The sequence below is a fragment of the Leuciscus leuciscus genome, assembly GCF_965113295.1.
Source record: "Leuciscus leuciscus genome assembly, chromosome: 25".
NCBI lineage: Eukaryota > Metazoa > Chordata > Actinopteri > Cypriniformes > Leuciscidae > Leuciscus > Leuciscus leuciscus.
Genome location: NC_138724.1, coordinates 14435956 through 14463248, shown reverse-complemented (window position 1 = coordinate 14463248; position 27293 = coordinate 14435956). Strand labels below are relative to the sequence as shown.

At 36.9% G+C, this 27293-nt stretch overlaps 1 protein-coding gene across 2 annotated transcripts in view; it reads left to right on the top strand.

Annotated features, from left to right (window-relative positions):
* The window catches only part of tmem266 (transmembrane protein 266), a 76251-nt gene that overhangs the window by 38393 nt on the left and 10565 nt on the right, over nt 1-27293 (top strand). For both annotated transcript variants that reach the window (XM_082159842.1, XM_082159841.1), the window contains 4 exons: nt 10903-11057; nt 16925-16998; nt 18521-18577; nt 19687-19825. In XM_082159842.1, coding sequence (XP_082015968.1) covers nt 10903-11057; nt 16925-16998; nt 18521-18577; nt 19687-19825 — 425 coding nt within the window. The remainder of the gene's footprint in view (nt 1-10902; nt 11058-16924; nt 16999-18520; nt 18578-19686; nt 19826-27293) is intronic.

Genomic DNA, 27293 nt, shown 5'->3' with positions numbered 1-27293 from the left:
ATCCTGCCCAGATTCGAGCTAAAATAGGAGTTCAAAGCGAAAACCTGGAAGATGAAAATAATCCAAATACAAAATCCTCTTAAAGGGGTCATATGATGCGATTTCTTGTTTTCCTTTTTCTTTAGTGTTATGTAGCTGTTTGTGCAAGTATAAGAACTGCATAGTTACTAAGCTCAAAGTGTCAAACCTAAAGAGATATTCTTTATAAAAGTTAAGGCTCAGCCACGCCTTCCTAAAACGCTTCGTTCAAACACACCTCCACAAATCTACGTCACTGTGTGTGGGGCAGAGTTTCAAATGTAAATGCAAAGAAAGAAGGCGTTACTTTTATTCTCGCTGTATTATTGTTGGCGCCGGCGCCGGCGGACATGGTTTTATGTTTACATAGTGTTCTCACACCCGTGGCGCGGCGCGGCGCGTAAAAAGACAGTATAAGTCATTACAATCAGTAATTATGTCCCCAATGAAATAAAACCTTACCAATCTGATACAATCTGGTCCAGTCGCGCTGGCAAAGTTGCTCGATCAGTTTGGACATCTGCATTTTCCGGATCAGATTCGGGCTCGCATTGATAAGGTAGTACCGACATCTTCACCTGTCATTATTGCTTTGGGAGCTGATGTTTCAAATATGGTAAGGGGCGGGACATTTCCATCACACACTTAAGGAATTTGGGCCAATCACAATGCAATGGATCACTGGCCAATCAGAACACACCGCGCTTTTCAGAACGATGAGCTTTGTGAAAATTGACGCGTTTCAGAAAGGCGGAGCATAGAGGAGCAACAATAATGTACAGTATGTGTAAAATAATGACGTTTTTTTCAACCTAAAACTGCGTAAACGCATTGCATTAAACCAAATACACAAAATAATGATGACCACTTTAAAATTAAGAATAAATAAATGTTATATAATATTTTATTCCATGCATTATTCCATGTATATAACACATAATTGTACAATAATACAGTGTAATTTTACTTTGGTCCAATTATGCTGCCTTTTTATATTCTGAGATAGCATTACATGTATCTTTACAGAGACCATCCCAGAATGGATTGTGACAATTTCAGAGAAAATATTTACACAAGATGGTAGACAAAATTGAGGGAAATGATGATTATTATATGTATGTTTGGGAAGGCATTGATATTAAAAAAACTGACAGATACCAATAAATAAAGAATTATTTTAATTGAATTGGTGATTGCTGATTAATGGATATTATATATAACTGAAGAATATATATAATATATTAAAAAATATATTAAAAAAAAAAGTTTTTATATTATATTTTTATATTTTATCATATTTTAATGTTTTAATATTTGTATATATTTATCAGTTGTAAAATATAAATACTATAGTACATAATTATGTTTTGCAAATATTTTAATATATATCATATTAAAATATTTGTAAAACATAATTATGTACTATAGTATTCACATTTTACAACTGATAAATATATACAAATATTAAAACATTAAAATATGATAAAAATATTATATAAAAATATTATATAATTGTTTTAAATTAAAATATCAATTAAAATATAAATAAAATCTATTAAAATATTGTAGTTCTGTACAATAATATTTTCAAGGTATAGACAACTGATAAATATATTAAAATATTAAAACATATTAAAATATTACATTTACATTTAGTCATTTAGCAGACGCTTTTATCCAAAGCGACTTACAGATTAGGACAAAATTAAGCGAGTCATCATGAAGAGGCAAAAACAACGCAAGTAGTGCTCAAAAAACAAAGTTCAGGCATTATTCAGAGTAGCATAAACCCGACAAGTGAGGTTTTAAAGGGAAGGGGAAGGAATTTTTTTTTATTATTATTTATTTATTTTTTATAAGGTTAAGTGCTCACGGAAGAGATGGGTTTTCAGCTGTTTTTTTAATGTTGTCAGGGATTCTGCATTCCGGATGAGGGTGGGGAGAGCGTTCCACCAGCATGGAACTGTGAATGAGAATGTTCTGGAAAGTGATTTTGTGGCTTTCTGTGATGGAACCACGAGACGTCGCTCGTTGACCGATCGTAGGTGTCTGGTACGGATGTAGACCCGTAGGATTGAGTGAAAGTAGGAAGGAGCTGAGCCTGTGATAGATCTGTAAGTAAGCGTCAATGCCTTGAACTTGATGCGAGCAGCGAGAGGTAGCCAGTGCAGAGAGATGAACAGAGGAGTGACGTGGGCCCTCTTGGGCTCGTTGAAGATAAGACGAGCTGCAGCATTCTGAATCATTTGTAGAGGTTTGGTTGCACATGATGGAAGTCCGGCCAGAAGAGCATTGCAGTAGTCAAGCCTAGAAATGACCAGGGCCTGGACGAGAAGTTGTGTTGCATGTTCAGTTAGGAAAGGCCTGATCTTCCTGATGTTGTGCAGTGCAAACCTGCATGATCGAGCTGTCTTTGAAATGTGATCTGTGAAGGTCAGCTGGTCATCAAACGTTACTCCAAGATTTCTGACCGACCTTGATGGGGTGATTGATGATGATTCTAGCTGGATAGTGAAGTCGTGCTGTAGAGACGGATTGGCAGGGAGGACGAGAAGCTCAGTCTTTGCCAGGTTGAGCTGCAGGTGATGTTCCTTCATCCATGTCGAGATGTCCGCCAGACAGCTTGAGATCCGTGCAGCTACTGTGGGATCATCTGGTTGAAATGAGAGGAAGAGCTGTGTGTCATCAGCATAGCAGTGGTATGAGAAACCATGTGCCTGTATGATGTGTCCCAGTGATGTGGTGTAGATGGAGAAGAGGAGGGGACCAAGAACTGAACCCTGGGGAACCCCTGTGGTCATTTGATGTGCTTTGGATACCTCGCCTCTCCATGCGACCCTGAAGGACCTACCTGTAAGATAGCCCTCGAACCAGCGGAGGGAAGTTCCTGTGATGCCCAGTGATGAGAGGCTGGACATAAGGATCTGATGATTCACAGTGTTAAAAAAATGTAAATTCTGTACTATTTTTTATTTTTTTTTATTTTTTATGGATACAAATCTTTATTAAAAAAAAAGATATTCATTTTAAGATTTGCTAAAGATTACATTTAACAGTGTTACTAAATTATTTGTTTCCAGAGATTTTAATTTTTTTTACCTAACCCTCACTTAATCTTAATCTAATTGGGAATATGAGGATCAAATTAAAATATTCAATTCGACCAACAACAAAAATAAATCTCTCTTTCGGTCGAAAACATACTGTCACGGTCTGTGGCTGTAGAGAGCTCACAACGAATATTTTGTGTGTATTATATTTTTAGAGTAATATGTAGTTAGCTTAGCGACATGTACTGATGACCTGTCGCGAGAAGCACGATTGTGTGGCGTACATGCTTGACTGTTGCCTATGAAGAACATATCGAATCAGTCACTTTTGAAGCTCTGTTTCAGTCAGGACAGCAAGGCCTATGTCGACAGCAAAGCACCTCGCCAGAGTTTAGAATGGTTTTTTTTCCTGTTCATTTTTCTCCCAAAGCAAGAGCGGGAGCGAGAGAATCAGTGTTTGACTGAGAGGCAAGTATGACAGCACATTTCTCAAGTTCACGATCGATCAGGTTCATGGTGTAATTCAGCCCTCTCCGCTCGCCCGTTTGCGGGAGTTCAATCCGTCTCTCCTGCGCCTCGCGTAGTGCTGATACTGATGTCTCTATAAACCTGTCCACTCCAGCACACACATTTCCTCCTTGCTCTTTCTGTATGTGCGTAGGGTTAGCAAAAGTGCAAATTACCATTCACGTTTGGAAATGTGTTTGCGTACGCTATCGTGTGGTACTGAATATTTGTGTTCTTTTAAAGCTCCAGTCAGGCATGTAGAGAAGGTAGTCAAAGACGAATGTCAGCAAACTGAAGTGTTTTGGCACAAATTATATTTGATTATACAGCAGACATTTTAATGAGACTATTATGCTTCAGGATTGTTTCCTCAGTCAATTTGTAGTCCTATTTATAAATTTACTATAAAAAAAAACACACAATAATAATAAATGCTAAATGCACCTCTTCTGTTATGAGCATGGTTTTAATTTCTGTATTAATTTTTTATTTTTATTTTATATCATAATGAAGAAAAAAGCCTAATTACACTTCATAAATTAATATTTCTATTACACGACTGTGTAAAGTCAATAAATCTCTTAAAATATCTGATAATTTGACCTTTTTGTGACAAGGCAGAGTTAAAATATATTTAAGATATTTGTGTAAAATTCTTTTGACTTGAAATATATTAAAAAACTAAAAAAACTAAAATTAATAATGATTATTGATTTAAGATGTTTACTCGCATGTATTCAGGGTGTAAGGAAAATGTTTTACTTTTTACTTGGTTAGACCACATGACATTTTTAATTGAAACTTTTCTTGAAAATGGTATAAATATTTTTCAGAATCATATGAAACCAACATGAATACTAAGAGTATATTTCTAACAAATTTGCATATGTTTTACATTTAAAGATTTTTGAAAGGTTTCTTTTTAGTGATGCAGAGATAAACAATAGCAGCAATAAACAATCCGGATGTGCAATTTGTGTACACAAAACTTCTCATACAGCGCGCGCGAGTAATCTTTCGTGTCTTCTTGCACTTGAATGCTTAAATTGGCAAGGCTTTAAAACTCATGCAAATAATAAACTTTCATTACGACGCAGCGCTGGCCAGATCAAGACAGTGACAATTCAGTCAACAAGCCCTGCATGTGCTCTCTCTTTCTCTCACATTTAGTGTGTGTGTGTGTGTGTGTGTGAGAGAGAGAGAGAGAGAGAAAGCAACAGAGGGCGGTCTCAGCCAAACCATGGTGCATAAAGCTCAACAGGCAATGAAATTATATCTGCACTAAACAATATTTTTGCCTCTAACTGAATTACAGGCGACTGTAATCATACAACTTACTAGCCATTGGCTAATTAAAGACATTTTTTAGTCCCCTCTCATTTGGTCGCATAATGATTAGTTGGGTTATTGAACATAATGATATAGTTGGGTTATTATATGGTGTGCAGGGTGTCATGTTCTATAAATTAAACCAGTCGTAGTAAAGTTCTTCAGCATTGAGCCGCCTCTCAATATATCAGCCTGAGCAAATTTCGCTACTCTAGCCTGATTTTTGGTTACGGTGAAGTTTACCATGTTTACGTGATGTAGTGCTGTACCTGTTACCTGTGCACATGAAATAGACACTGATAGTCAAAACACATCATCTGGGAAGTGCTGTATTTTAGTCTGGCTATAGCTCAACTAGTCAAACGTGTATAAGTTTATGTAACAATAACATGTTAACTAATGTAAGTAAGAATAAATGACTTGCTCAATACTCCACTGGATCAATCGCGTTCTTCTTCTGAGCCACAGCACTTCTTCCAAACTTGCTTGCAAAGCAGAGGAATGATGAAGCTTGATGCGTCGTTTATCGAGGTTATAGGTATGGAGCAAATTATGTGCCATAATTAAACAAACAAATCCAGCATTTTGCAAACAAACTCGATCTACTTCGCAAAGGAAAACTCGACTCGCAAACAAACAGAAAGCAATGTGCAAGTACAAAGGTCAGTTTGAGTGAAAATGCACTGGAGTAACAAATATGTATTGTGTTTTACAAATATAAATAAATGAGCCAAGATAATACTTCACAAATAAATACAAACCATTCTACAAATTGCATGTAACCTTTGAACAAATACCAAATCTAGTGCATACAAATGCATATTTGTCTGTTATGATTGTGTGACACTTGGCTTTTTATGAGATCTCTCGGCTCGATTTTCTCACAAATGTGTCCAGGCAGATTTCATAAGGATTACATAAACAGAGAATATTTGTTTTTGATATGAATTACTTAATTTAATAGTAGACACTTCAAGCTTTCTAAATGCATATCTCTTATGTCTGTGTGGCAAGTATTCGCTGATTTTTCGAAACACGTTCATTTTTGTGACGTGTTTCAGAAAGAAGTTCACAGAGACTGAGACGGCAGAAAGCGCACCCTGTTTGTTTTCTTTATATTACAAAAGCACAAATGTTTGTTGTTATTGTGAGTGTTCACAATTAAAAGTAGACCTTTTACAGTTTCAAATGATGTATTACTCGTTTCTGTGTGGGGTATTTAAAAATGTTCCCGCTGTTATGAGAGAAAAAAAATCCACCTGTCCATCGACCCCTAGAGGGTTAAACGTCCGTTTCATTTAATGATTTTGGTCCTCCATTTTGGGTAGCAATTTGAATAAATCACTAGTTTTTTTTCTTTGTCATTGGCCTGCCTTTACGTGCCCTAATGTTTAGCCCTCACCTCTAGTTTGACTGACACCTCTGTGGCCTGAGCCAGCAACCCCCGTTCTCATATGACCCATGATCAGGCACCACTGTGACCGGCATGATGAGGTGGAGGGAAGGTGAAAGAGATCCAGTCACACTCCATAGCTCCACTCTGGAACTGGAAACCTGCAATGTCCTTCTTACTCTGCGGCTTTTTGGGTTGAACTTTCCCACCTAGGACTCATTCATCCATTCCTCTAATACAGGTCGTGGGATTGGGTTGGAGTCTGACTAGCTGCTGCTCGCTCAGCATAAAATAACAACCTCCAGCCATTGCCATGTTTCACCAGCGCTCCTGGTCCCGGTGGTTTCGCGCTTTGATTACACTGCCCTTCCAGACTGCTTGCTAATACACTTCTGCAGCTGTAGCCAGAACCACATTTTATTTCACTGCACAATGACACTGATGTACAAGGAGATTGACCACCTTTAAGTGTTTGTTACACTTTCAGTTACACTTAATATTGACACATTTTTCAGGTTAAATATATAAACATTACTTGCACTATCAAGAAAACAACAACCAAACAATTCTATGTAGAATTTTGACTAGGGCTGTGAATAGATGAAAAAAATGTAGTATGTGAAAAGTAGGCATTGTAATGAATTATTGTGCGAAAAAGTCACAATGTTAGGGGTCAACCTGTACCACAATGTGTAATCTCAACATAAAATGTTATCAAATTATAATGAAATGCATTATGTGCTGATGAGAGTTTGGTGTTGTCGAGCCATCAGGGAACTTGGAGTTTGCACTTTTACGAGGGCGTAAAGTTACAGAGTGCTAAGCTGGTATTATTAGACACCAGTGCTCAGCCAAGCACACAGATTCCATGTCTGATCTGCCCTTCCTGCTCGAACCGCACAAGGGCGAAGCCCAAAGCATGCAAATATAGTCCATCTGATCAAATGAAGGCACGGCCATGCTGTTAAGCAATCATCTTTTTGGCTGCGTCTGATAAGTGGAGTCTGTACTCTCCAGATGGTGTGTGTGTGTGTGTATGGATGCAACTCAGAGAGCCACAGGATGAGGTCAGTCTGGCCACACTGATCAGTCTTTTCTATGCTGCCAAGATCAGAATCCGCTCCCGAGAGAAGGAGCCCAGGATGCACAGTATGGGCTTGGAGCTCAGTCTGGAAAATAGTGCGCAAATGCTCACGTTCCAACAGTTCAGCAAAAAAGAAAAAAAGAGAGTGATAAAAGAGAGCATATATGGTGCCAAAATAGTTTAAGATTTTAAGTAGTGGCGAAAACCTGGGCGATGTTTGGAATTGAATTAGAGCTGCACATTTCTGGATAAATTGTGAATCCCGATTTATTTATTTATTTTTATTTATTTATTTTTTTCTAACAGATCACGATTCTGAACAGACAACTAAACAAAATGACATGCAATTTACTAGAAGTTCGGACTAAATGTTAATTGCTGCAGTCTATTTAAAATGTTTAATTTTATTTGAATGAATTATAAAAAAAATTAAAAAAAATTTAATGACTCACTCATAAATACTTCACTTGTATCATTACTGGATGAATCAGTGTTTTTTTGAACGAATCTCTTGAATGAATGATTCAATGACATACATTTTTTAACAGTCACTTGTCGAAACGTTACTTTCAAAAGGTGATTTGACTCTATTTTACTTCTGTGATATTAATATTTGTAACACAGAAATAACAAAACTGTGTGGTTGAAAATACTGTTTGTGAAGTTCCATACCTGTCCTGAACAAAACCGCTCTCTCTGGATCAGCGGCAGCACCAACGCAGATCTGAACGCTCTGGTGTGATTCTGACAAAGGTTTAATAGAAACAGGGAAATAGTGTCATTTAGGAATGAGATCGCGTGGGTGTTTGAATCGAGATCCCAACCTTTTAACGATTAATCGTGCAGCTCTAAATGGTATACTAGCATACTTCAACTGTATACTGACAACTATTTAAAAAAAAATATTAAGTGAAATAGTATGCACTATGCAGCGAGAAATGCTCTACCTGCTGGTAGATGCCATTGGTTCCAAAAAGCATCTTTGACGGCCATTCACAATCTTTTTCGCAGGCTTTTGAGATGAATGGAATAGTATTCTCCTGGGAATATTGATGACCTTGGTGATCTTAAGCATACTGAACTCTGTAGGTCTTTACATACTCCTGGTTCCTGACAGAATGGGTGGAACACATTGGTGTTGTTCTTGATGCTAAATTGTCCACCTCTAAGGTTACTCCCAGATCTGAGATCAACTCGTGGCAGTGGAATAGCAGTAGATGATATGAGAGTCAGGAAGGGAGATTGAGAGGAACACAGAAAAAGCTGGAGGGAATAAGACCCCTCAACAGGCCAATTCAATTAGTCTGCTTTTAGAGGAGCAAGGAAAAGAGAGATAGTGAGAAAATGTGATTAATCAAAGTGAGACACACTCATAGAGCATCCACTGAAAGGTTTACTGCCTAACCAAATTTGAAAAACACAATTAAACTGAAGGCTATAAGCAATTGCAACTAATCAAGTGGTTTTTTGGCAGATCCTTTACATTAAATGAAAGTGAGTGGGGCCTGGGGATATCGAGCTCAAAAATGACAAAAATAAAGTACCATAAAGGTGGCATTAAAGTCCATACGACTCCTGAAGTCATACGATAGCTACATGTATATGTGAAGAACACACTGACAGATGCTCAAAAATCTACACTGTGGCGACATCTCTTGATAATGGCAAAAAAGGGTTATTGTAGTTATTAGCATAATTTAAAGTCGGCATGAAACGGAAGTTGAGATTGTCATTTTTTTTCTTGTTGTGACGTATATCCGAGTGAAACGGCTTCTGAAATTAGAAAAAAAAATGTAGGGCGGGGCTTGATTTCGTCCTTCGGGAATTGATTGGATCGTTGGAGGTTGGGCGTTGCAAACAAAATGGAGGCAGATTTGAATGCCAGTTTACATTCAGTTGTGGAGGATTTCTCTCCACCGGACTCCCCACCGTTACTCTCCCATGAAGGATTTTTTTATTGAGGAGCCCGGCGACGAGAACGAGGACGAGCAGCTAAATTTTCAGGCAGGAATCAGCCCATATTTATATGAGCCTCCCGCGAACCAAGATGAGTCAAGTCAAGTTATCAGTCAAGTTCACCATCGAGAGCATCTCGACGTGTCCGATTAGTAAATAACTAGAATTAGATAAGATAGATAGCCTACCATTCGGACTCTTCGAGATGCTCTTGAGGGTGAACTTGACTGATAACTTGACTTGACTCAAAACGAGACAGACACCGATAGCCGCACCCTCATCGGCTCTGGCCGCACCCTTTCGCCATGGCACGTGACCGAAAGAGAAGAGAGGTCGTTTCGAGGGGGGAGGGAAGGGTAATGTATTTGATTAAAGATTATAAGGGTAAATGAATTTTTTGAAAATAATGAAGTGCACAGATAAATCATTTATAATAAACACTACAATATTACATATAAAAAGAAGATTTGTCAAATTTGATTTCATGCCGACTTTAAGAATGGTAGATGCTAACTTGTACGTAGACGTAAACTTGTATGCAAAAGTTAATTTGATTGTAAAAGTACAAGTAAACTTGTATGTGCATGTAGAAATAGAACTAAAATTGTATGAAAAGTAGAAGTACACTTGAATCAGTAAACTCATACAAGTAGAAATAGAAATAAACTTGTATGTAAAAGTAAACTTGTATGAATGTGTAGATGTAAACTTGCATACAAGTAAAAGCAAACTTGTTTGTATAAGAAGATGCAAACTTTACGTCTAAATACAAGTACATTTTTATGTATTTAAAGGTAAAACCAAATAAAGTTAAACTACTTTTTCATACAAGCTTGCTTCTATTTGTACATAAAAGTTTAAAACTTGTGCACATTCATACAAGTTTACTTCTATTTCTACTTCTACACATTCATACATTTTACATACAAGTTTACTTCTGGTTTTATATATAAGTTTGCTTCTACTTGTAGATACATTTACTTCTACTTTTACATACACGTTCTACTTTAACATACAAGCTTGTATTTGTACATTAGTTTATTTGTATGTACAGTAGATGTAAGCTTGTAAGAATGTGTACAAGTTTACATCTGCTTTTACATAGAAGTTTGCTTCTACACATTCATACAAGTTTACTTTTACATACAAATTTATTTTTATTTCTACTTCTGCATGTTTATACATGTTTACTTCTACTTTTTACTTACAGGTTCACTTCAACTTGTAAAATTAGACGTAAACTTGGTACATACAAGCTTCCTTCTATTTGTACAAAAGTTTACTTGTATGTAAATGTAAACTTAAGAATGTATACGAGGAAACATCTGTTTCTACATGTAAGATTGCTTCCACTTTACACATTATACAGTAATATTGACTTATACTTTTACATACAAGTAGTAATAGAAGTAAACTTGTATGTAGAAGTAAACTTGTGTTTTCATGCCTACCTGTGTTGTTAGCAAATATGTGTGAAAGTAGACTCCAGCTGTCTTGTGTTTGTGGTTTTGTGGCTCAGAAATGGTTCTCTTCTCTTTCTCCCTGTCGCTGTATTTTATCTGCAGGTCTAACTGGCTGAAGCCGTGCTGCGGGAGGAGAGCAGCGCTCTGGCAGGTGTGTTTGCTGAGCGCTGGCTTCAACTGTTTCCTGGTGGCCTGTGTCATCTTGGTGGTGCTCTTACTGACTCTGGAACTGCTCATCGATACTAAGCTTCTACAATGTGAGTATTAGAAGGGGTTCAGGATCTCTTTAGAAGCCATTCTAGCCTGAGAATGAGGATTTACCATCGAGTTAGCACACATGCTCTGACACAGCAACTTACCGTTAGGGATGGGTACCGAAACCCGGTATTAAACGGGCCCCGGTGCTGAATTTTTAAAGACCGCTGGATCGTTAAGCTCGGACGTTATCGGTTCTGCTGTCGGTACTAGAGAAATTATGAAAGTAGGCTACACGTGCTATTTATTATTGCTATTAAGAAATTATTATCTTGCGAATTTAATCTCTCCAGCCACTTCTATATATAATAATATTGAACCATTTGTCTGTGATGCATTTTTGCTAAAGAGAGAGAGAGAGAGTGTGTGTGTGTGTGTGTGTGTGTGAGAGAGAGAGAGAGAGAGAGAGAGAGCGATCTTTCACGCAAAGCCACGGCGCGCGCAACACAACAGCCCTGTTTAATGAGTGACGATGAGGACAGAACATTCAAAAGGTTACACTTTAGATCTTTATTAAACAAATTTTATTTTAGATTTAGATTTTGGCTTCCAATGATTATAAAAAAGAAGATATTTTGAGGTGTAACCATTAAAAACTAAAGCCACATTCTCTCCAGTGCAACTTCCTTCCCTTCACAGAGCGATGCGCTGTCATTTCTCCCTAAAACCCAAAAGTAACGTCAGAATCTGCACGATCGTGATTGTTGTAAAATGTAGTCTATACTTTTGCTAAACTGCGGGACGCGTTTGATAATAAAAGGCTATTAAAAGTACCAAAATTGACGCAATAGACGCTGTTCCAAAATGCGGCGCACGCTCCGAAACACACCGCAACGAGACAAGCAACGTATATTTTGGGCTTCGTGTGCGCATCTAAACGATCAAATACACAAATATGTCAAAATGGCCGTCTTGGAGATTCACTTAAACAGTTTATTCACTTAAATACAGTTTATGTCTTAAATCGGCGTAAATAGTTGGGAGAAAATATGAGGCTTAATAATGATTAGATCTGCATTTGGTCTTAAAGAGGCAGCAGTCTAATAATCCTGCTGACGATTGCTCCATTAATGTGAATCAAACAACAAAAGGCAAAGAGAAAATCAGTCACAGCTCTTGAATGATATAAGCTTTAATCTATCAATGATAAACTATGCAGTGTTATTTTACATCTGACTTTATTAGATGTCTTTTTAACCCATATTACTCCTGAACAGTAATGTCAGTGGACATTACTGAAATTAAAGCACTGGGTATATAATTTGTTTTATATACTTTTTTGTTTGACCATGTGTTTGTACTTTGTTTTTGGCGTCCTGTCTGTCTATATAAAACACAAAAGCCAGCACCCTTCTGCATAACATACATGTTTTATTTGTTTTGTTAAAGCATTGCTTTTTCTTTTGCTATAGATATTTATTTTACATTTCAAAATATAAAGCAATATTAATTATGTTCTAAATAATTTTTTCCCCTTTTTTTAATATAACAAAAAGAACCGATAAGAATACCGTTAAAGTACCGGATCGATAAGGAGTATCGGTAAGAGTAGTAATACCGTTAAAACCTTAACGATACCCATCCCTACTTACCGTATAAGGGATTCGGATTTGGACTACATGGTTTTGATTCACTAGGAAGAGATAGCTCAGAGTCATTCATCCAGGAATCGGAATACACTGGTTGAGCTCGATGTCATTTATTAGGTCTCAAAATACTGTGGTCACACTGTATGTGTTGATTTAATTTAAAAAAGAACTAGCACATAAGAGTCATTCGTTCAGGAATTAGACAACACTGGTTATGTTGTATGTTGTTGATTCCTTTAAAAAAATTATTCCCTAAAAAAATTACACTAGTCTCACTGTTTTTAATTCCCTAAAGAGAAACCGCTTAAAGAATCCTGTGTTTGGGATTCACACCACATTGGTTGGGCTGTACGTTTTTGATTCACTAGGAAGAAATAGTTCATAATTTAACTAACATAATTGAACAGTGTAATTAGTTTGGGAATCGAATTAATAGTTTATAAGAGTCATCCGTACGGAATCAGACTATACTGGTCGATATGCATGTCATTTGTCTGGGATTTGGGATAACTGTGGTCATAATGTATGTTTTAATTTACTTAAAAGAAAAGGCTTAGAAGAATCAGTTGTTTGGGATTCAGACTACACTGTATGTTTTTGATTCACTAAGAGTCTCATAAGAGTTGCTGGTTCTCATTTCCCAACCTAAAAAATCACATGCATTTCACATTCTCATAATACAATCTTGACAATTGAAAAGTATGCCGTATATAGAATACACTAGGGGTGGAACGGTACACAGAAGTCACGGTTCGGTTCATACCTCGGTTCAGACATCACGGTTCGGTACAATGGAGGGAAAAGCAAAACAAAAATGTAGAAGGCAATTTTTTTTTATTGTGCATGTCTGTAGGCTGTTCCACCAAAGGAAAATAAATGTTTTAAGCCTTGTATTTTTTAAATAAGTTTTATTAATAAAGTAAAGGCATAGAACCAGTTTATTTGTAGTGCATTGCCAATAGTTCTATATAATTAGTTTATTAATTAAATTAATAAAAAGACAAAAAGACCTTGAGATATGTTTGGTAATTGTACCTGAATGAATTTAAAATTCATTTGCTATATTTCAGATCAATATATTTGTTTTCCTTAATTTTAATAACACTAACTTTATTCTCATCTGAATTATAAATAATTTATTTCTGTATAAAATAATACTACCATTAAAAACAAATTTGATTTTCTTTTAATCAATGTAGAATGTGTAACTTACTGTGTTGGGTGACAGTTGTAGGTAACAGTTTGACAAGGGTTTACAGTTTGACAAAAGCACAATGTTGTGTTTTATTGCAAGTGTACACAAATATAAGTAAACATTTTGCAGTTTGAATGATGTCCAATGAACAAAATGAGTATGTTTTTATGTTTCCACTGTTCGATCGCGCCCGCGCCTCTCTGAACACACACACACACACGCGCGCACGCACGCAGGCACACACACAACATATTCCAGCATTGCAAACTTGACATCGCAGCCTGTACATTATAGCCTGTCTATGATTATAGCCATAGATATTATGTCTATGATTATAGCCCATAAGTTATAGCCACGGAGCTTCAGAGCTAAGGCGGAGCTACAGATTAGGTGTCCCTAAAGAACCCGCGTATCTAACAGTAGTTCCGCATTACATTAATTAATTTGCACGCGAGTTTTATTTATTTTTATACCATGTATTCTCCGTGTGTATTCATGCACCGAACCGTGGCGCCCGTACAGTCTCGGTTCAATACGAATACATGTACCGTTCCACCCTTAGAATACACTATCTCTCATAACTATACATCTGCAATTGTTGATCTTATCTCTTATCGAGATTATTCTCAATAAACACGTTGTGAAACGACATGTTCTTTGCTGCTATTTGCCTGGACGTTTTCATTTCTCATAAGAGCCTATTGTAAATCCGAATGGAGATCCCCATTCATGCTATGGCGAAAAATCACGGCTCAGCGTGCAGATGAGTGCGCACTAAAGAGAGAAATGCGAGAGATGACAGAAGCATAAGTCAGCCTATATCGCTGTCTTCTCTGGCCTTTACAAAGTCCTGAAAGACCGATTGAGGAGGAGATGGATTGGAACGGAGAGAGAGAGAAGAGTGAAGGAGTGCAGGACAGCGACCGGCCGGCGAGATTAATGGAAGGAGGGATTGAGGGAGATGAATGGGCTGATGGACAGATCAGTGAACAGAGCAAACTAAGACATATGGGCCGGGAGGGCGGGCGGGTGATAAACTGAATGCAGTAGATCTCTTGCACCGTAATGGAGCGGATAAATAGACAGATGCACGACGCGGATTGGGTGCAATATCAAATCACAAATGCCTAATGCTTTCAGTTCAGGCGGCTGCCGTAATGAGATTGAGCAGTGACTGTCCTCGGCTTGCGACACGGATGCGGCTCATGCAGGGAATTTGGCTTCCCACTCGAAAAGTCCCTGTAAGGAGGAGTAGTTTCATATGAGAATAATTCTGAAGAATAAATGGCCTATTTTTTCCCCCCCAAGTAGATTACACTATTATGTGAGGTTTTCATGTGTTATGTAAACGTACATCAATATGTATGTTTTAATGTAACCTTCTCCCTTGAAATACTTTGATCAGTTCAAAAATTATTTATGCAATTTTATGCAAATGACATCTGGCCCAGTTTTGGCCATCATCTCCCACATTCTTCTGGCCCATGCGTGGAATGACGGCGATAACTCGACCTGAGTGTGGCTGGCAATAACATACATATCCGGGCCTCATCTGGGCCAACTATGGCACATATGGCTCAGTTCTGGCAGCGGCAAAGGTCATATGGGCCGTATCTGGCCCACACACAGCAATTCACTACTCACACTAAAACCAGCTTTATGTGTGTGGGCCAGATACGGCCCATATGACCTTTGACGCTGCCAGAACTGAGCCATATGTGCCATAGTTGGCCCAGATGAGGCTACCTGTATGCTATCTGGGTTTGTTTTGGAGCAAAATCAAAAACAGTAATAACTTTCCTCATTAACATTCAAAATGAAACCAAAATTCATTGTTGCATCATCGAAGGTTTTATTGTAAATAATGTATCTTTGCCTATTATTCTAAAAGAAAAAATGGTTATTATTTGAATCATTAGAAATGTATATTTTTATAATGTTTCAATTAAAATGGCTAAGTTACAATATTTGTAATATATTTGATCAAAATGTAATGTAACGTGCCATCATCGAACAGCTTTGATTCATTGAATTTGATTCATTCATTTGAACATTGATTCATTGAAACATTCCATCCAAATGAACCAATTCACTAAAATGAACTGAACACTAAATACTCTAAGATTTAAAAGTTTGGGGTTTGTACGATTTTTTTTTATACTTTTGAAAGAAGTCTTGTTCTCGCCAAGCCTGCATTTCTTTGATTAAAAATACAGTACAAGCAGCAGTTTTCTGAAATATTACTACAACTTAAAATAACTGTTTTCTATTTGAAACTGCTGCCTGTACTGTATTTTTAATCAAAGAAATGCAGGCTTGGCGAGAACAAGACTTCTTTCAAAAGTATAAAAAAAAATCGTACAAACCCCAAACTTTTAAATCTTAGAGTATTTAGTGTTCAGTTCATTTTAGTGAATTGGTTCATCCCACCCTCATCCGGAATGCAGAATCCCTGACAACATTCAAAAAACAGCTTCAAAACACCAATCTCTTCCGTGAGCACTTAACCTTATAGAAAAAAAAAAAGAAAAAAAAAAAAATGTCCTTTCCCTTTGAAACATCACTTATCAGGCTTATGCTACTCTGAATAATACCTGAACTTCGTATTTTGAGCACTTCCTGCATTGTTGTTGCTTTTGCCTCTTCATGATGACTCGCTGAATTTAGTCCTAATTTGTAAGTCGCTTTGGATAAGGGCGTCTGCTAAATGACTAAATGTAAATGTAAATGAATATATTTTATAATGTAATTTAGTTCTGTGATGCAAAGCTGAATTTTCTGCATCATTACTCCAGTCTTCAGTGTCACATGATTTGCTGCTCAAGAAATATTTTAAATGATCAATGTTGAAAACAGTTGAGCTGCTTCATATTTTTGTGGAAACCGTAAAACAATTTGACGAATAAAAAGTTTAAAATAAAAGGCATAACTTTTGCGATCATACTGACCCCAAACTTTTGAACGGTAGTGTACTTTTTTTGAGTTGTTTATTTTGAGCTCATTACATTTGACTGTATTTTATCCTGAATATCCTGAATCATTATGTGAATTGTGAGCGCAGAATCTCTTTGATTTGTGTCCACAGTTAATAATGCATTCCAGTTCGCCTGTATCATCCACTGGATCAGCCTGGTCATCCTGTCCGTCTTCTTCACTGAGGTGAGTGCAAATGTTTGTATGCCAAAAGTCACTCAAAATCTCCAAGTCATTTCTCATTAAAAATTTCTCCTTCAATTCTTTCAAGACTAAGTTGCTATACTATACACATTCATTTTATTTATAACATACAAAAAAATTATAAAGTTGCTGTTTGGATTTAGGCAAATGCTTAAGAGTCTATGATTGGATCATTATTGCAGTGATTATTATGTTTCTAGCATGTTATATGTTTGGCAACAGTTCTTCTAACCCTAAAAAACAGCTTTTCATTTCTTAAACAACCATGTTGGAAGACACATGACCATGTTTCAGGATGATGATGTCAAGATTCATCAAGCTCAAATTGTGAAAGAATAGTTAGTAAATGTTGTTAAATGTTAATAAATTATGTTTTTTCCATAAATATTGGTGTATATAAAGTTTTGAGACTTAAATGAAAGATAACGGAGTAACATCTCTGCAATAAAAGATATTCATGGATATGAGTGTTTAAAGGTCACAGGCGACTAAAACAACCAAGCTGCTGACTCTGAGACAATCATGAATTACAGAGAGCCACCAGGCTTACTAGAAAACCTTTTTCACAATTATCGATAAAGTATGTTGTTTCAAATTAATGAGACCACAACGGGATCTATTGGATGGATGGATTTGATGTAAGGCTTCGTCTGAATGTTTATGCTGTAGGGCCGTCTTAATTGAACCCAAGAAAAAGCAGTTTCACATAGTGCTGTTACTGTACTTTAAAAGTGTGTGTGTCCTGACACGTGCTGACTTCTATTGATTCCCATTTCTTCAGATCCAGTTGCATTTGTCTCTGGCTCTTTTAAAGCAGACTTGCATTTATTTCCTTCAACTTGCGTTTTACTTGTCGATAAAGGCCAAGAGACCGGAAAGCCTGAAACTTCCAGCGTCGCTCACATCTTTTAGCCTGAGAAAGAGAGAGAGAGGGGAAAAGAGAGTGAAGTAGGAGATAGAAAAAGCTAAAAAGACTACCGTGTGCCACCTGAGTCAGCAGTCACTAAAACACAGCGTCTCCTTCGAGTGTTTCCATGAGATCTCGCCAGCTTGCGAGTTTATGAATACATATTGCAGGTCACTGATATATTATGAGCTGCGTTCAGAGACTAGATGAAAAGGAAAAAAATGATTCGGGTTGGAAATGGGTTTTGCGGAGGCGCCGGGGTTATTTCGCCACCAAATGGAGGTGAATTCTGTTGCCGCCACATCTCGATATCACTTAAATTTCGAATTACCCTGCGTACACATTTCCCCTGCAAGCTCATTATTTACGTCTGCTGTTCGTGGGTCGCTGGAAAAGGAATGTTTGGCTTTTTTTTTTTTTTTTTTAAGGCTTCTCTCTTGGCTTTCACAAAACGTGGCTTGTTGTTCTATAGTGGATGATTTCCCAGAATACAATGTGCTGAACCATCAGAAATATGATAACTGATTTCCATTAATCTGTTCTTTCATTCTGTGGCTCTTTTCCACTTATGTGTGTCTCTCTCTCTTGCTCTCCCAGACTGTCTTTAGGATTGTGGTGCTCGGGATATGGGATTATATAGAGAACAAAGTTGAGGTAAGCTCCCCGGGGTCCCATTAGCACAGGGGGGACACAGAGGGAAGAGGCGAGCCCTTGAAACTTAATGAAGAATGAGTCTCTCTGGCGCAGTGACACTCTCTCAATGTCACATTGTTGCCTGAGCAGGAGAGGATCCATTGATCCAACTGCACTGGGATTGGCTATTTAGTTCTATTGACCCCGCCCATTAATTTACATATTACATTTTTCTTTTTGTCATATGTGCCTGATATGAAGTTTTTAAAAGCATTTAAATGTGCATACACACACACAAAAAAACTGAAATATTAAATAATATATTTATAATATATAATAAATATATAACAATAAAAATAAATGTGTGTGTATATATATATATGTATGTATATACATGAAAGAAATGAATATTTTTATAAAAAGAGTATATGTATTCTATTTGATAGCTTTAATATGCATGTGTGTGTGTGTATATATATATATATATATATATATATATATATATATATATATATATATATATGTGTGTGTGTGTGTGTGTATATATATATGTGTGTGTTTATATGTGTGTGTATATGAAATATATTAATGTTTTTTAATGTTTTTATTATATATTTACTGATTATTTTTTGGTGCACACACTCACGCATAGATACCAAAAAGCTGTATGTTTTGTATAATAGAAAAATATATAAAATACAAAAAGAGTAAATAATATATATATATATATATGTATATATGTATATATATGTATGTGTGTGTGTGTGTGTGTGTATACATATATATGTGTGTATATACACAGTATATAATAAATAATATGAGAAAGCATTTATTAAATATTTTAAAGTATATGTGATGCATATAATATATAAAATACATGTGATACATATAATATATATATATATATATATATATATATATATATATATATATATATAATGTATACAAATAATAATATATTTAGAATTTATAAGTATTATTTATCTATTTATTTAAGTGCATAGTTATGAAGCTGAGGGACTATAATACAGCATTACCTGCTATGTAACAGCCCATAATATTAAAAAATACTTTTTACATGTTACAAGCTAAAAGACACTGTCGTATGATCGTTTGTTTGTTTTCGTCAGGTATTTGACGGTGCTGTGATTGTCCTCTCTCTGGCCCCAATGGTGGCCTCCACGGTGGCTAACGGTCCCAGCAGCCCCTGGGACGCCATCAGCCTCATCATCACACTCCGCATCTGGAGAGTCAAGAGGATCATTGACGGTCAGCTGCTTTATGACAACACTCCTTTCACAGGGTGTCCTCACATTTCCTGAAGTCTTAAAAATACATGTTTTTAGTTCACCAAATGTTAATAATTTTGACCCTTAAAACACGTCAAGAAACCCTTAAAGAAAGTGTTAATGTAAATGCATTAGCCAAGTCAACTGATTAATCTTACTAGCTGTTGTCCTGTCCGGCCCAATGAGTGTGAGTTATGATAGACGCCTCACACGCGCTGCTGCTGCCAGTGGTGGTCTTATTAAAATTCAGATTGATTCAGAGTCTTTTGTTGATGCTGAGAGGAGCATGATGTCCATAATTTCTCAGCACAGGTTCTGTTTATGCAAGTGTATTCATGATCGATGGCTGGGGCAGGTCACCCTCATTCTCACTAAACATCATTGAGCTGTCGAGTGCAGCGCCGTCATGAACAACAATCTCCACCAGAGAGAGATACAGGCACATCTAGTTAGATTTTCATATGAAAGACATGATAAATAAAAGTAGTAAGATTACTGAAACTGAAATAAAATTTAAAGATATAGCTTTAAAGCTATAGACGTATTTAAGAGAAACAAAAACGAATACAAATTACAAAAGCGCATAACAAAAAAAGTGAAATGAAAATATAAAAGTGAAGGCTAATTTAAAATATTAATAAAACTGTAATAGAATACTAAAATAACAGCGGATACAAGAAACTGAACAACTGATGCAATATCGTGACAAGGCATTCACCAAAAACAATTTTAGAAACTAACAAAAATGTAATGCATAAATAATCATGAATATGGCATCAGTACACAGGATAGCGAATCATAAGAGCTCATTTACATAGAGAAATCATCAAAGGATGGTAGTAAAAACATCTTTACCTGCAATGAATGTTTAGTCTAATTGTTATATATATATATATATATATATATATATTAGGTACATTTTAAATAATTTTGACCATTCTTACTATGAGTTTGTAGCATGTCAATGCAGTCCATATGAGGGCGAACTTGCTTTGATTTTTTTTGTCTTGTGTACCTTTTTTATTCCAAATTTACATCTAAATCGCTTTGTGCCCATGTATCTTGTGTATTATGCATGTCCGTTTGCCCATATCTTTCCCATTTTCTTCGAGAATGGTTATGTGCAAGATATGAGAATTACATAGTTTCATGTGTGTACGTTCATGCGCCTCAAGATGAGAGAGAGAGAGAGAGCGAGTGCACAGTCGGCAAAAAACAGCAGACAGCTGAATACTGTCGTTATACAGGGTGGGCCATTTATATGGATACACCGTGGTGGCATGGGAGTGGTTGGTGATATTGAGGTCCTGTTTGTGGCACATTAGTATATGTCATGGTCACCACCCATCTTGAGAAGTTTGCCCCCTCACATGTACTGGTGTGCCACAAACGGGACTTTGGTGTCACCAGCCATTCCCATGTTGTTGCGGTGTATCCATATAAATGGCCCACCCTGTACTTAACACAGTGTTAATACAACACCAGTGCAACTCTGAAGTTATGCAATCTGAACACTGAAAAATTAAGAAGGAATTAAAGCTTGATATTTGTTAGAGACACGCTGACCAATTAACATTCATGAGATCAAGTCTCACGGCGAGTCTGGTCCAGTTTTACGCCACCCTGTGGTTGTTTCATGTTCACAGCAGGACATAAAACACCATGTGCTGAACTTTTGAAAAGACACCAGTGCACAATTAGATTTACTGAGGGTTAGTTGCTGAAACATTTTTCATTTTATATTATTATATTTTATTTATATATTTATTTCATTTTTTTATTTAAGGGTTAGTTAGGTCATCATTCTCACCCTCATGTCGTTCCAAAGGCGTGAGAATTTCGTTAATCTCCGAAACAAAAATGATATTTTTAATATCTATGGACAGCTACGCAACTACCACTTTGTCACTTCAAAAAGTTCATAAACAGATCGTAAAACTAATCCATATGAATTGAAAGGTTTAATCCAAATTTTCTGAAGAGACACGATCACTTTATATGATGAACAGATAGAATTTCGGTTTTTATTCACCATATAAACACTCAGTAAACAGAGGATCAAGCATGTTCACTTGACGTGCGTGAACCAATGAGGTTCATTCTTGTGTTACGAAGCACGTTTGATCCTGCAAGAACCAATGAGGTTCATTCTCGTGTTACGCAGCACGTTTGAGCTTCTGCAAGAACCAATGAGGTTTATCCTTGTGTTACGCAGCACGTTTGAGCTTCTGCAAGAACCAATGAGGTTTATCCTTGTGTTACGCAGCACGTTTGAGCTTCAGCAAGAACCAATGAGGTTCATTCTCGTGTTACGCAGCACGTTTGAGCTTCTGCAAGAACCAATGAGGTTTATCTTCGTGTTACGCAGCACGTTTGAGCTTCTGCAAGAACCAATGAGGTTCATTCTCGTGTTACGCAGCACGTTTGATCATTAGCAAGAACCAATGAGGTTCATTCTCATGTTGCGCAGCACGTTTGAGCTTCTGCAAGAACAAATGAGGTTCATTCTCGTGTTACGCAGCACGTTTGATCATTAGCAAGAACCAATGAGGTTCATTCTCGTGTTGCGCAGCACGTTTGAGCTTCTGCAAGAACCAATGAGGTTCATTCTCGTGTTACGCAGCACATTTGAGCTTCTGCAAGAACCAATGAGGTTCATTCTCGTGTTACACAGCACGTTTGAGCTTCTGCAAGAACCAATGAGGTTCATTCTCGTGTTACGCAGCACGTTTGAGCTTCTTCAAGAACCAATGAGGTTCATTCTCGTGTTGCGCAGCACGTTTGAGCTTCTTCAAGAACCAATGAGGTTCATTCTCGTGTTACGCAGCACATTTGAGCTTCTGCAAGAACCAATGAGGTTCATTCTCGTGTTACGCAGCACGTTTGAGCTTCTTCAAGAACCAATGAGGTTCATTCTCGTGTTACGCAGCACGTTTGAGCTTCTTCAAGAACCAATGAGGTTCATTCTCGTGTTACGCAGCACGTTTGAGCTTCTTCAAGAACCAATGAGGTTCATTCTCGTGTTACACAGCACGTTTGAGCTTCTGCAAGAACCAATGAGGTTCATTCTCGTGTTACGCAGCACGTTTGAGCTTCAGCAAGAACCAATGAGGTTCATTCTCGTGTTACGCAGCACGTTTGAGCTTCTTCAAGAACCAATGAGGTTCATTCTCGTGTTACGCAGCACGTTTGAGCTTCTGCAAGAACCAATGAGGTTTATCCTCGTGTTACGCAGCACGTTTGAGCTTCTGCAAGAACCAATGAGGTTCATTCTCGTGTTGCGCACCACGTTTGAGCTTCTTCAAGAACCAATGAGGTTCATTCTCGTGTTACGCAGCACGTTTGAGCTTCTGCAAGAACCAATGAGGTTTATCCTCGTGTTGCGCACCACGTTTGAGCTTCTTCAAGAACCAATGAGGTTCATTCTCGTGTTACGCAGCACGTTTGAGCTTCTTCAAGAACCAATGAGGTTTATCCTCGTGTTACGCAGCACGTTTGAGGTTCTGCAAGAACCAGTGAGGTTCATTCTCGTGTTACGCAGCACGTTTGAGCTTCTTCAAGAACCAATGAGGTTCATTCTCATGTTACGCAGCACGTTTGAGCTTCTGCAAGAACCAATGAGGTTCATTCTCGTGTTACGCAGCACGTGCTTCTGCAAGAACCAATGAGGTTCATTCTCGTGTTACGCAGCACGTTTGAGCTTCTGTTAGAACCAATGAGGTTCATTCTCGTGTTACGCAGCACGTTTGATCATTAGCAAGAACCAATGAGGTTCATTCTCGTGTTGCGCAGCACGTTTGAGCTTCTGCAAGAACCAATGAGGTTCATTCTCGTGTTGCGCAGCACATTTGAGCTTCAGCAAGACCAATGAGGTTCATTCTCGTGTTGCGCAGCACGTTTGAGCTTCTGCAAGAACCAATGAGGTTCATTCTCGTGTTACGCAGCACATTTGAGCTTCAGCAAGGTTTGTTCTTTGCGCTTCAAGCAAGTATGGTTGAGCTTCGGTTTATGTTCGCTGATCAGTGTTTATGTGAATAAAAGCCTAAATTCAAGCTGTTCATAATAAAAATCGATCGTGTCTCTTTAGAAAATTTTAACTAAACCGCTTAACTTTTGGGTGAACAAATTGATCATAACTGTGCTTTAAAATAGCAGCATTCTGAGCAGTACAATTTCTTCGATTTAAGAGACATTATGCATATTATATCCAACTCTAAAATGCATATTTTATAATACATTTGAATTTTAATACATGTAAATAAATATATATATATATATAAATAACGTCGGCATGAAATTGAAGTTGCAATAGTCTTTTCTTCCCTATTGTGACATATATCCAAATGAAACTGCTTTTTGAACAAAAAACAAATGTAGGACGGGGCTGGATTTTGTCCATCAGGAATTGATTGGATGGTTGTGGTTTGCTATTGGTGGATGTCATGTGAGTGACAGGTTGCCCCGCCCTCGTGTCAGTTAACGCATCATCAGAGAAGAGATGAGCTGCTAGAAGGAGGGGAAGATATTTTGATTAAAGATTACGAGGACAAAAAAAATTAAGTGCACAGATAAATCATTTATAATACATACAGTAATATTCAATAAATAATAATAAAAAAACAAGATTTGTTCATTTTGATTTCATGTTGAATTTAGAATAATATATAACAATCCTGAAATGTATGAAGAATATTGAAGGACTGAGTAACACATTGCCGTGCAGCAAAGCATGCTGGGAGTTTTCTCAGCAGATGGTACCAGTGTGAGAAGAGTCTAATTGATATGGAAAGCGAGTGGATGGTAAGAGGGGTCATGTGGATACGGCTTTATTAAGAGCCAGCAGCACCTGATAAAAAGCCTTTGGCCCTCTCAGCACAATCCCAGCCAAGCCAGAGAAAATCAACGTCAGATGCTATTGTCAATTCATGAAATATCAGGCAAATATGGTCTCTCCGCTTAGCTGTGGATGGAGCTGATGTTAGCATATGGCTGCATTGGATGTTTTCAGAAAACAATTAGCTGTTAATCAAAGCAGTGTGTTGTTTCAGAACAGAGATGAGCTATTTAAATATATTCAGATACATTTATATTAATATACAGTGCCCTCCACAATTATTGAACCCCCTGGTAAATATGATCAAAATTGGCTGTAAAAAATAAATCTGCATCGATTATCCTTGTGATCTTTCATTCAAAAAATGTGAAAAATTCTAACCTTTCATTGAAGTAAAAGAATTGAAAGTGGGGGGAAATCACATTATGAAATAAATGTTTTTCTCCAAAACACGTTGGCCACAATTATTGAAACCCTTTTATTAAATACTTTTTCAATCTCCTTTTGCCAAGATAACAGCTCTGAGTCTTCTTCTATAATGCCTGATGAGTTTGGAGAACAACTGACAAGAGATCAGAGACCATTCCTCCATACAGAATCTCTCCAGATCCTTCAGATTCCCAGATCCATGTTGGTGCTTCTCCTCTTCAGTTCAGCCCACTCATCAGGTCAGGGGACTGAGACGGTCATGGCAGAAGCTTCATTTTGTGCTCCACAACAAATTTTTGTTTTGATTTTGATGTTTGTTTTGGATCGTTGTCCTGATGGAAGATCCAACCACGGCATATTATAAGATTTCTAGCAGAAGGCGTCAGGTTTAGATTTTTTATCTGTTGATATTTGATAGAATCCACAATGCCATGTATCTGAACAAGAAGTCCAGGACCTCCAGCAGAAAAATATGCCCACAACATTAAAGATCCAATGGTATATTAAATTGTACACATGGGGTACTTTTTATCCTTGTGTTCACCAAACCCATCTAGTGTGTTTGCTGCCAAAAAGCTCTGTTTTAGTCTCATCTGACCACAGAACCCTGTGTTGTTTGAAGATCCAGTCGTGTCTGACAATTAAATTTGCTGGAATTTGTTTTTGGATGAGCGAGGAGGGTTTTTTTTAAACCCTCCCAAACAACATGTGGGGATGTAGGGGTCGTTTGATAATTTTTTTTTTTAGGCTTTCTGACCCTAAGACTCAACTAATCTCTGCAATTCTCCATCTGTGATCCTTGGAGAGTCTTTGGCCAGTCAAACTTTCATACTCGCCGTGCATTAAGACAGTATAGACACACGTCCTTTTCCTGTCAGATTCATAACATCTTTAGTTGGTTATAACTTCTTAATTATTGCCCTGATGGTCAAAATGGGGATTTTCAATTCTTTAGCTATTGTCTTACAGCCACTTTCTAGTTTGTGATGCTCAACAATCTTTTGCTACGCATCAGAACTATATTCTGTGGTTTTACTCATTGTGATGGATGATTAAGGGGATTTGGCCTTTGTGTTTCCTCATATTTAAACTTCTGTGAAACACGAAGTCATAGCTGGACAGTTTCATGTTCCTAGTCACCCTGGTGTACTAAAAAAGGTAAATATTAATGGGAATATACTTCAGAGATATTTTACTCGTAAAAAATTCTAGGGGTTTCAATAATTGTGGCCAACATGTTTTGGAGAAAAACATTTATTTCATAATGTGATTTCCCCCCACTTTCAATTCTTTTACTTCAATGAAAGGTTAGAATTTTGCACATTTTTTGAATGAAAGATCACAAGGATAATCGATGCAGATTTATTTTTTACAGCCAATTTTGATCATATTTACCAGGGGGTTCAATAATTGTGGAGGGCACTGTATATTAGTATTTATCATTTTATTATATTAATAATAATATTTAATGTTCTTTTTTTGCAACGGGACCAACAATTGATTCAGCTTGATACAAAAATTGTCACTTGGATAATTCTCTTATTTTTCAACATAAAGTATCATTGTACAGTGATGACATCAGATTGTAATACCATGGTACTCACCATACTTATATTTACAATGATATTTAGATGGTACTCTGATGTTCTTCCCAAGAATGAAAGGTATGTTTTGGTAGTTTTTGTAAGTCCAAGATAATTCAAGAAATATCATACATTTTTGGTCTTTGATGAATAGAATTTTTTTTTTTTTATATCTTAAAGAATGCTGTATTATGGTTTCCACAAAAACAATAAGCAGCACAACTGTTTTCAACATTGATAATAATCAGAAATGTTTCTTGACCATCAAATCATCATATTAGAATGATTTCTGAAGGATCATGTGACACTGAAGACTGGAGTAATGATGCTGAAAATTCAGCTTTGATTGCAGGAATAAATTACTTTTTAAAATATATTCAAATAGAAAACAGTTATTTTAAATTGTAATATAAAATTTCACAATATTACCGTTTTTACTGTATATTTGATCAAATAAATGCAGCCTTAGAGAGCATGAGACTTTCAAAAACAAAGAAAAAATCTTATCGACCCCAAACTTTTGAACGATAGTGTATGAATGTACAGTACATAAGCCATGTTAATTTCATGGTTCATTTTTTGCTCAGAAAGGATTTGAGCGT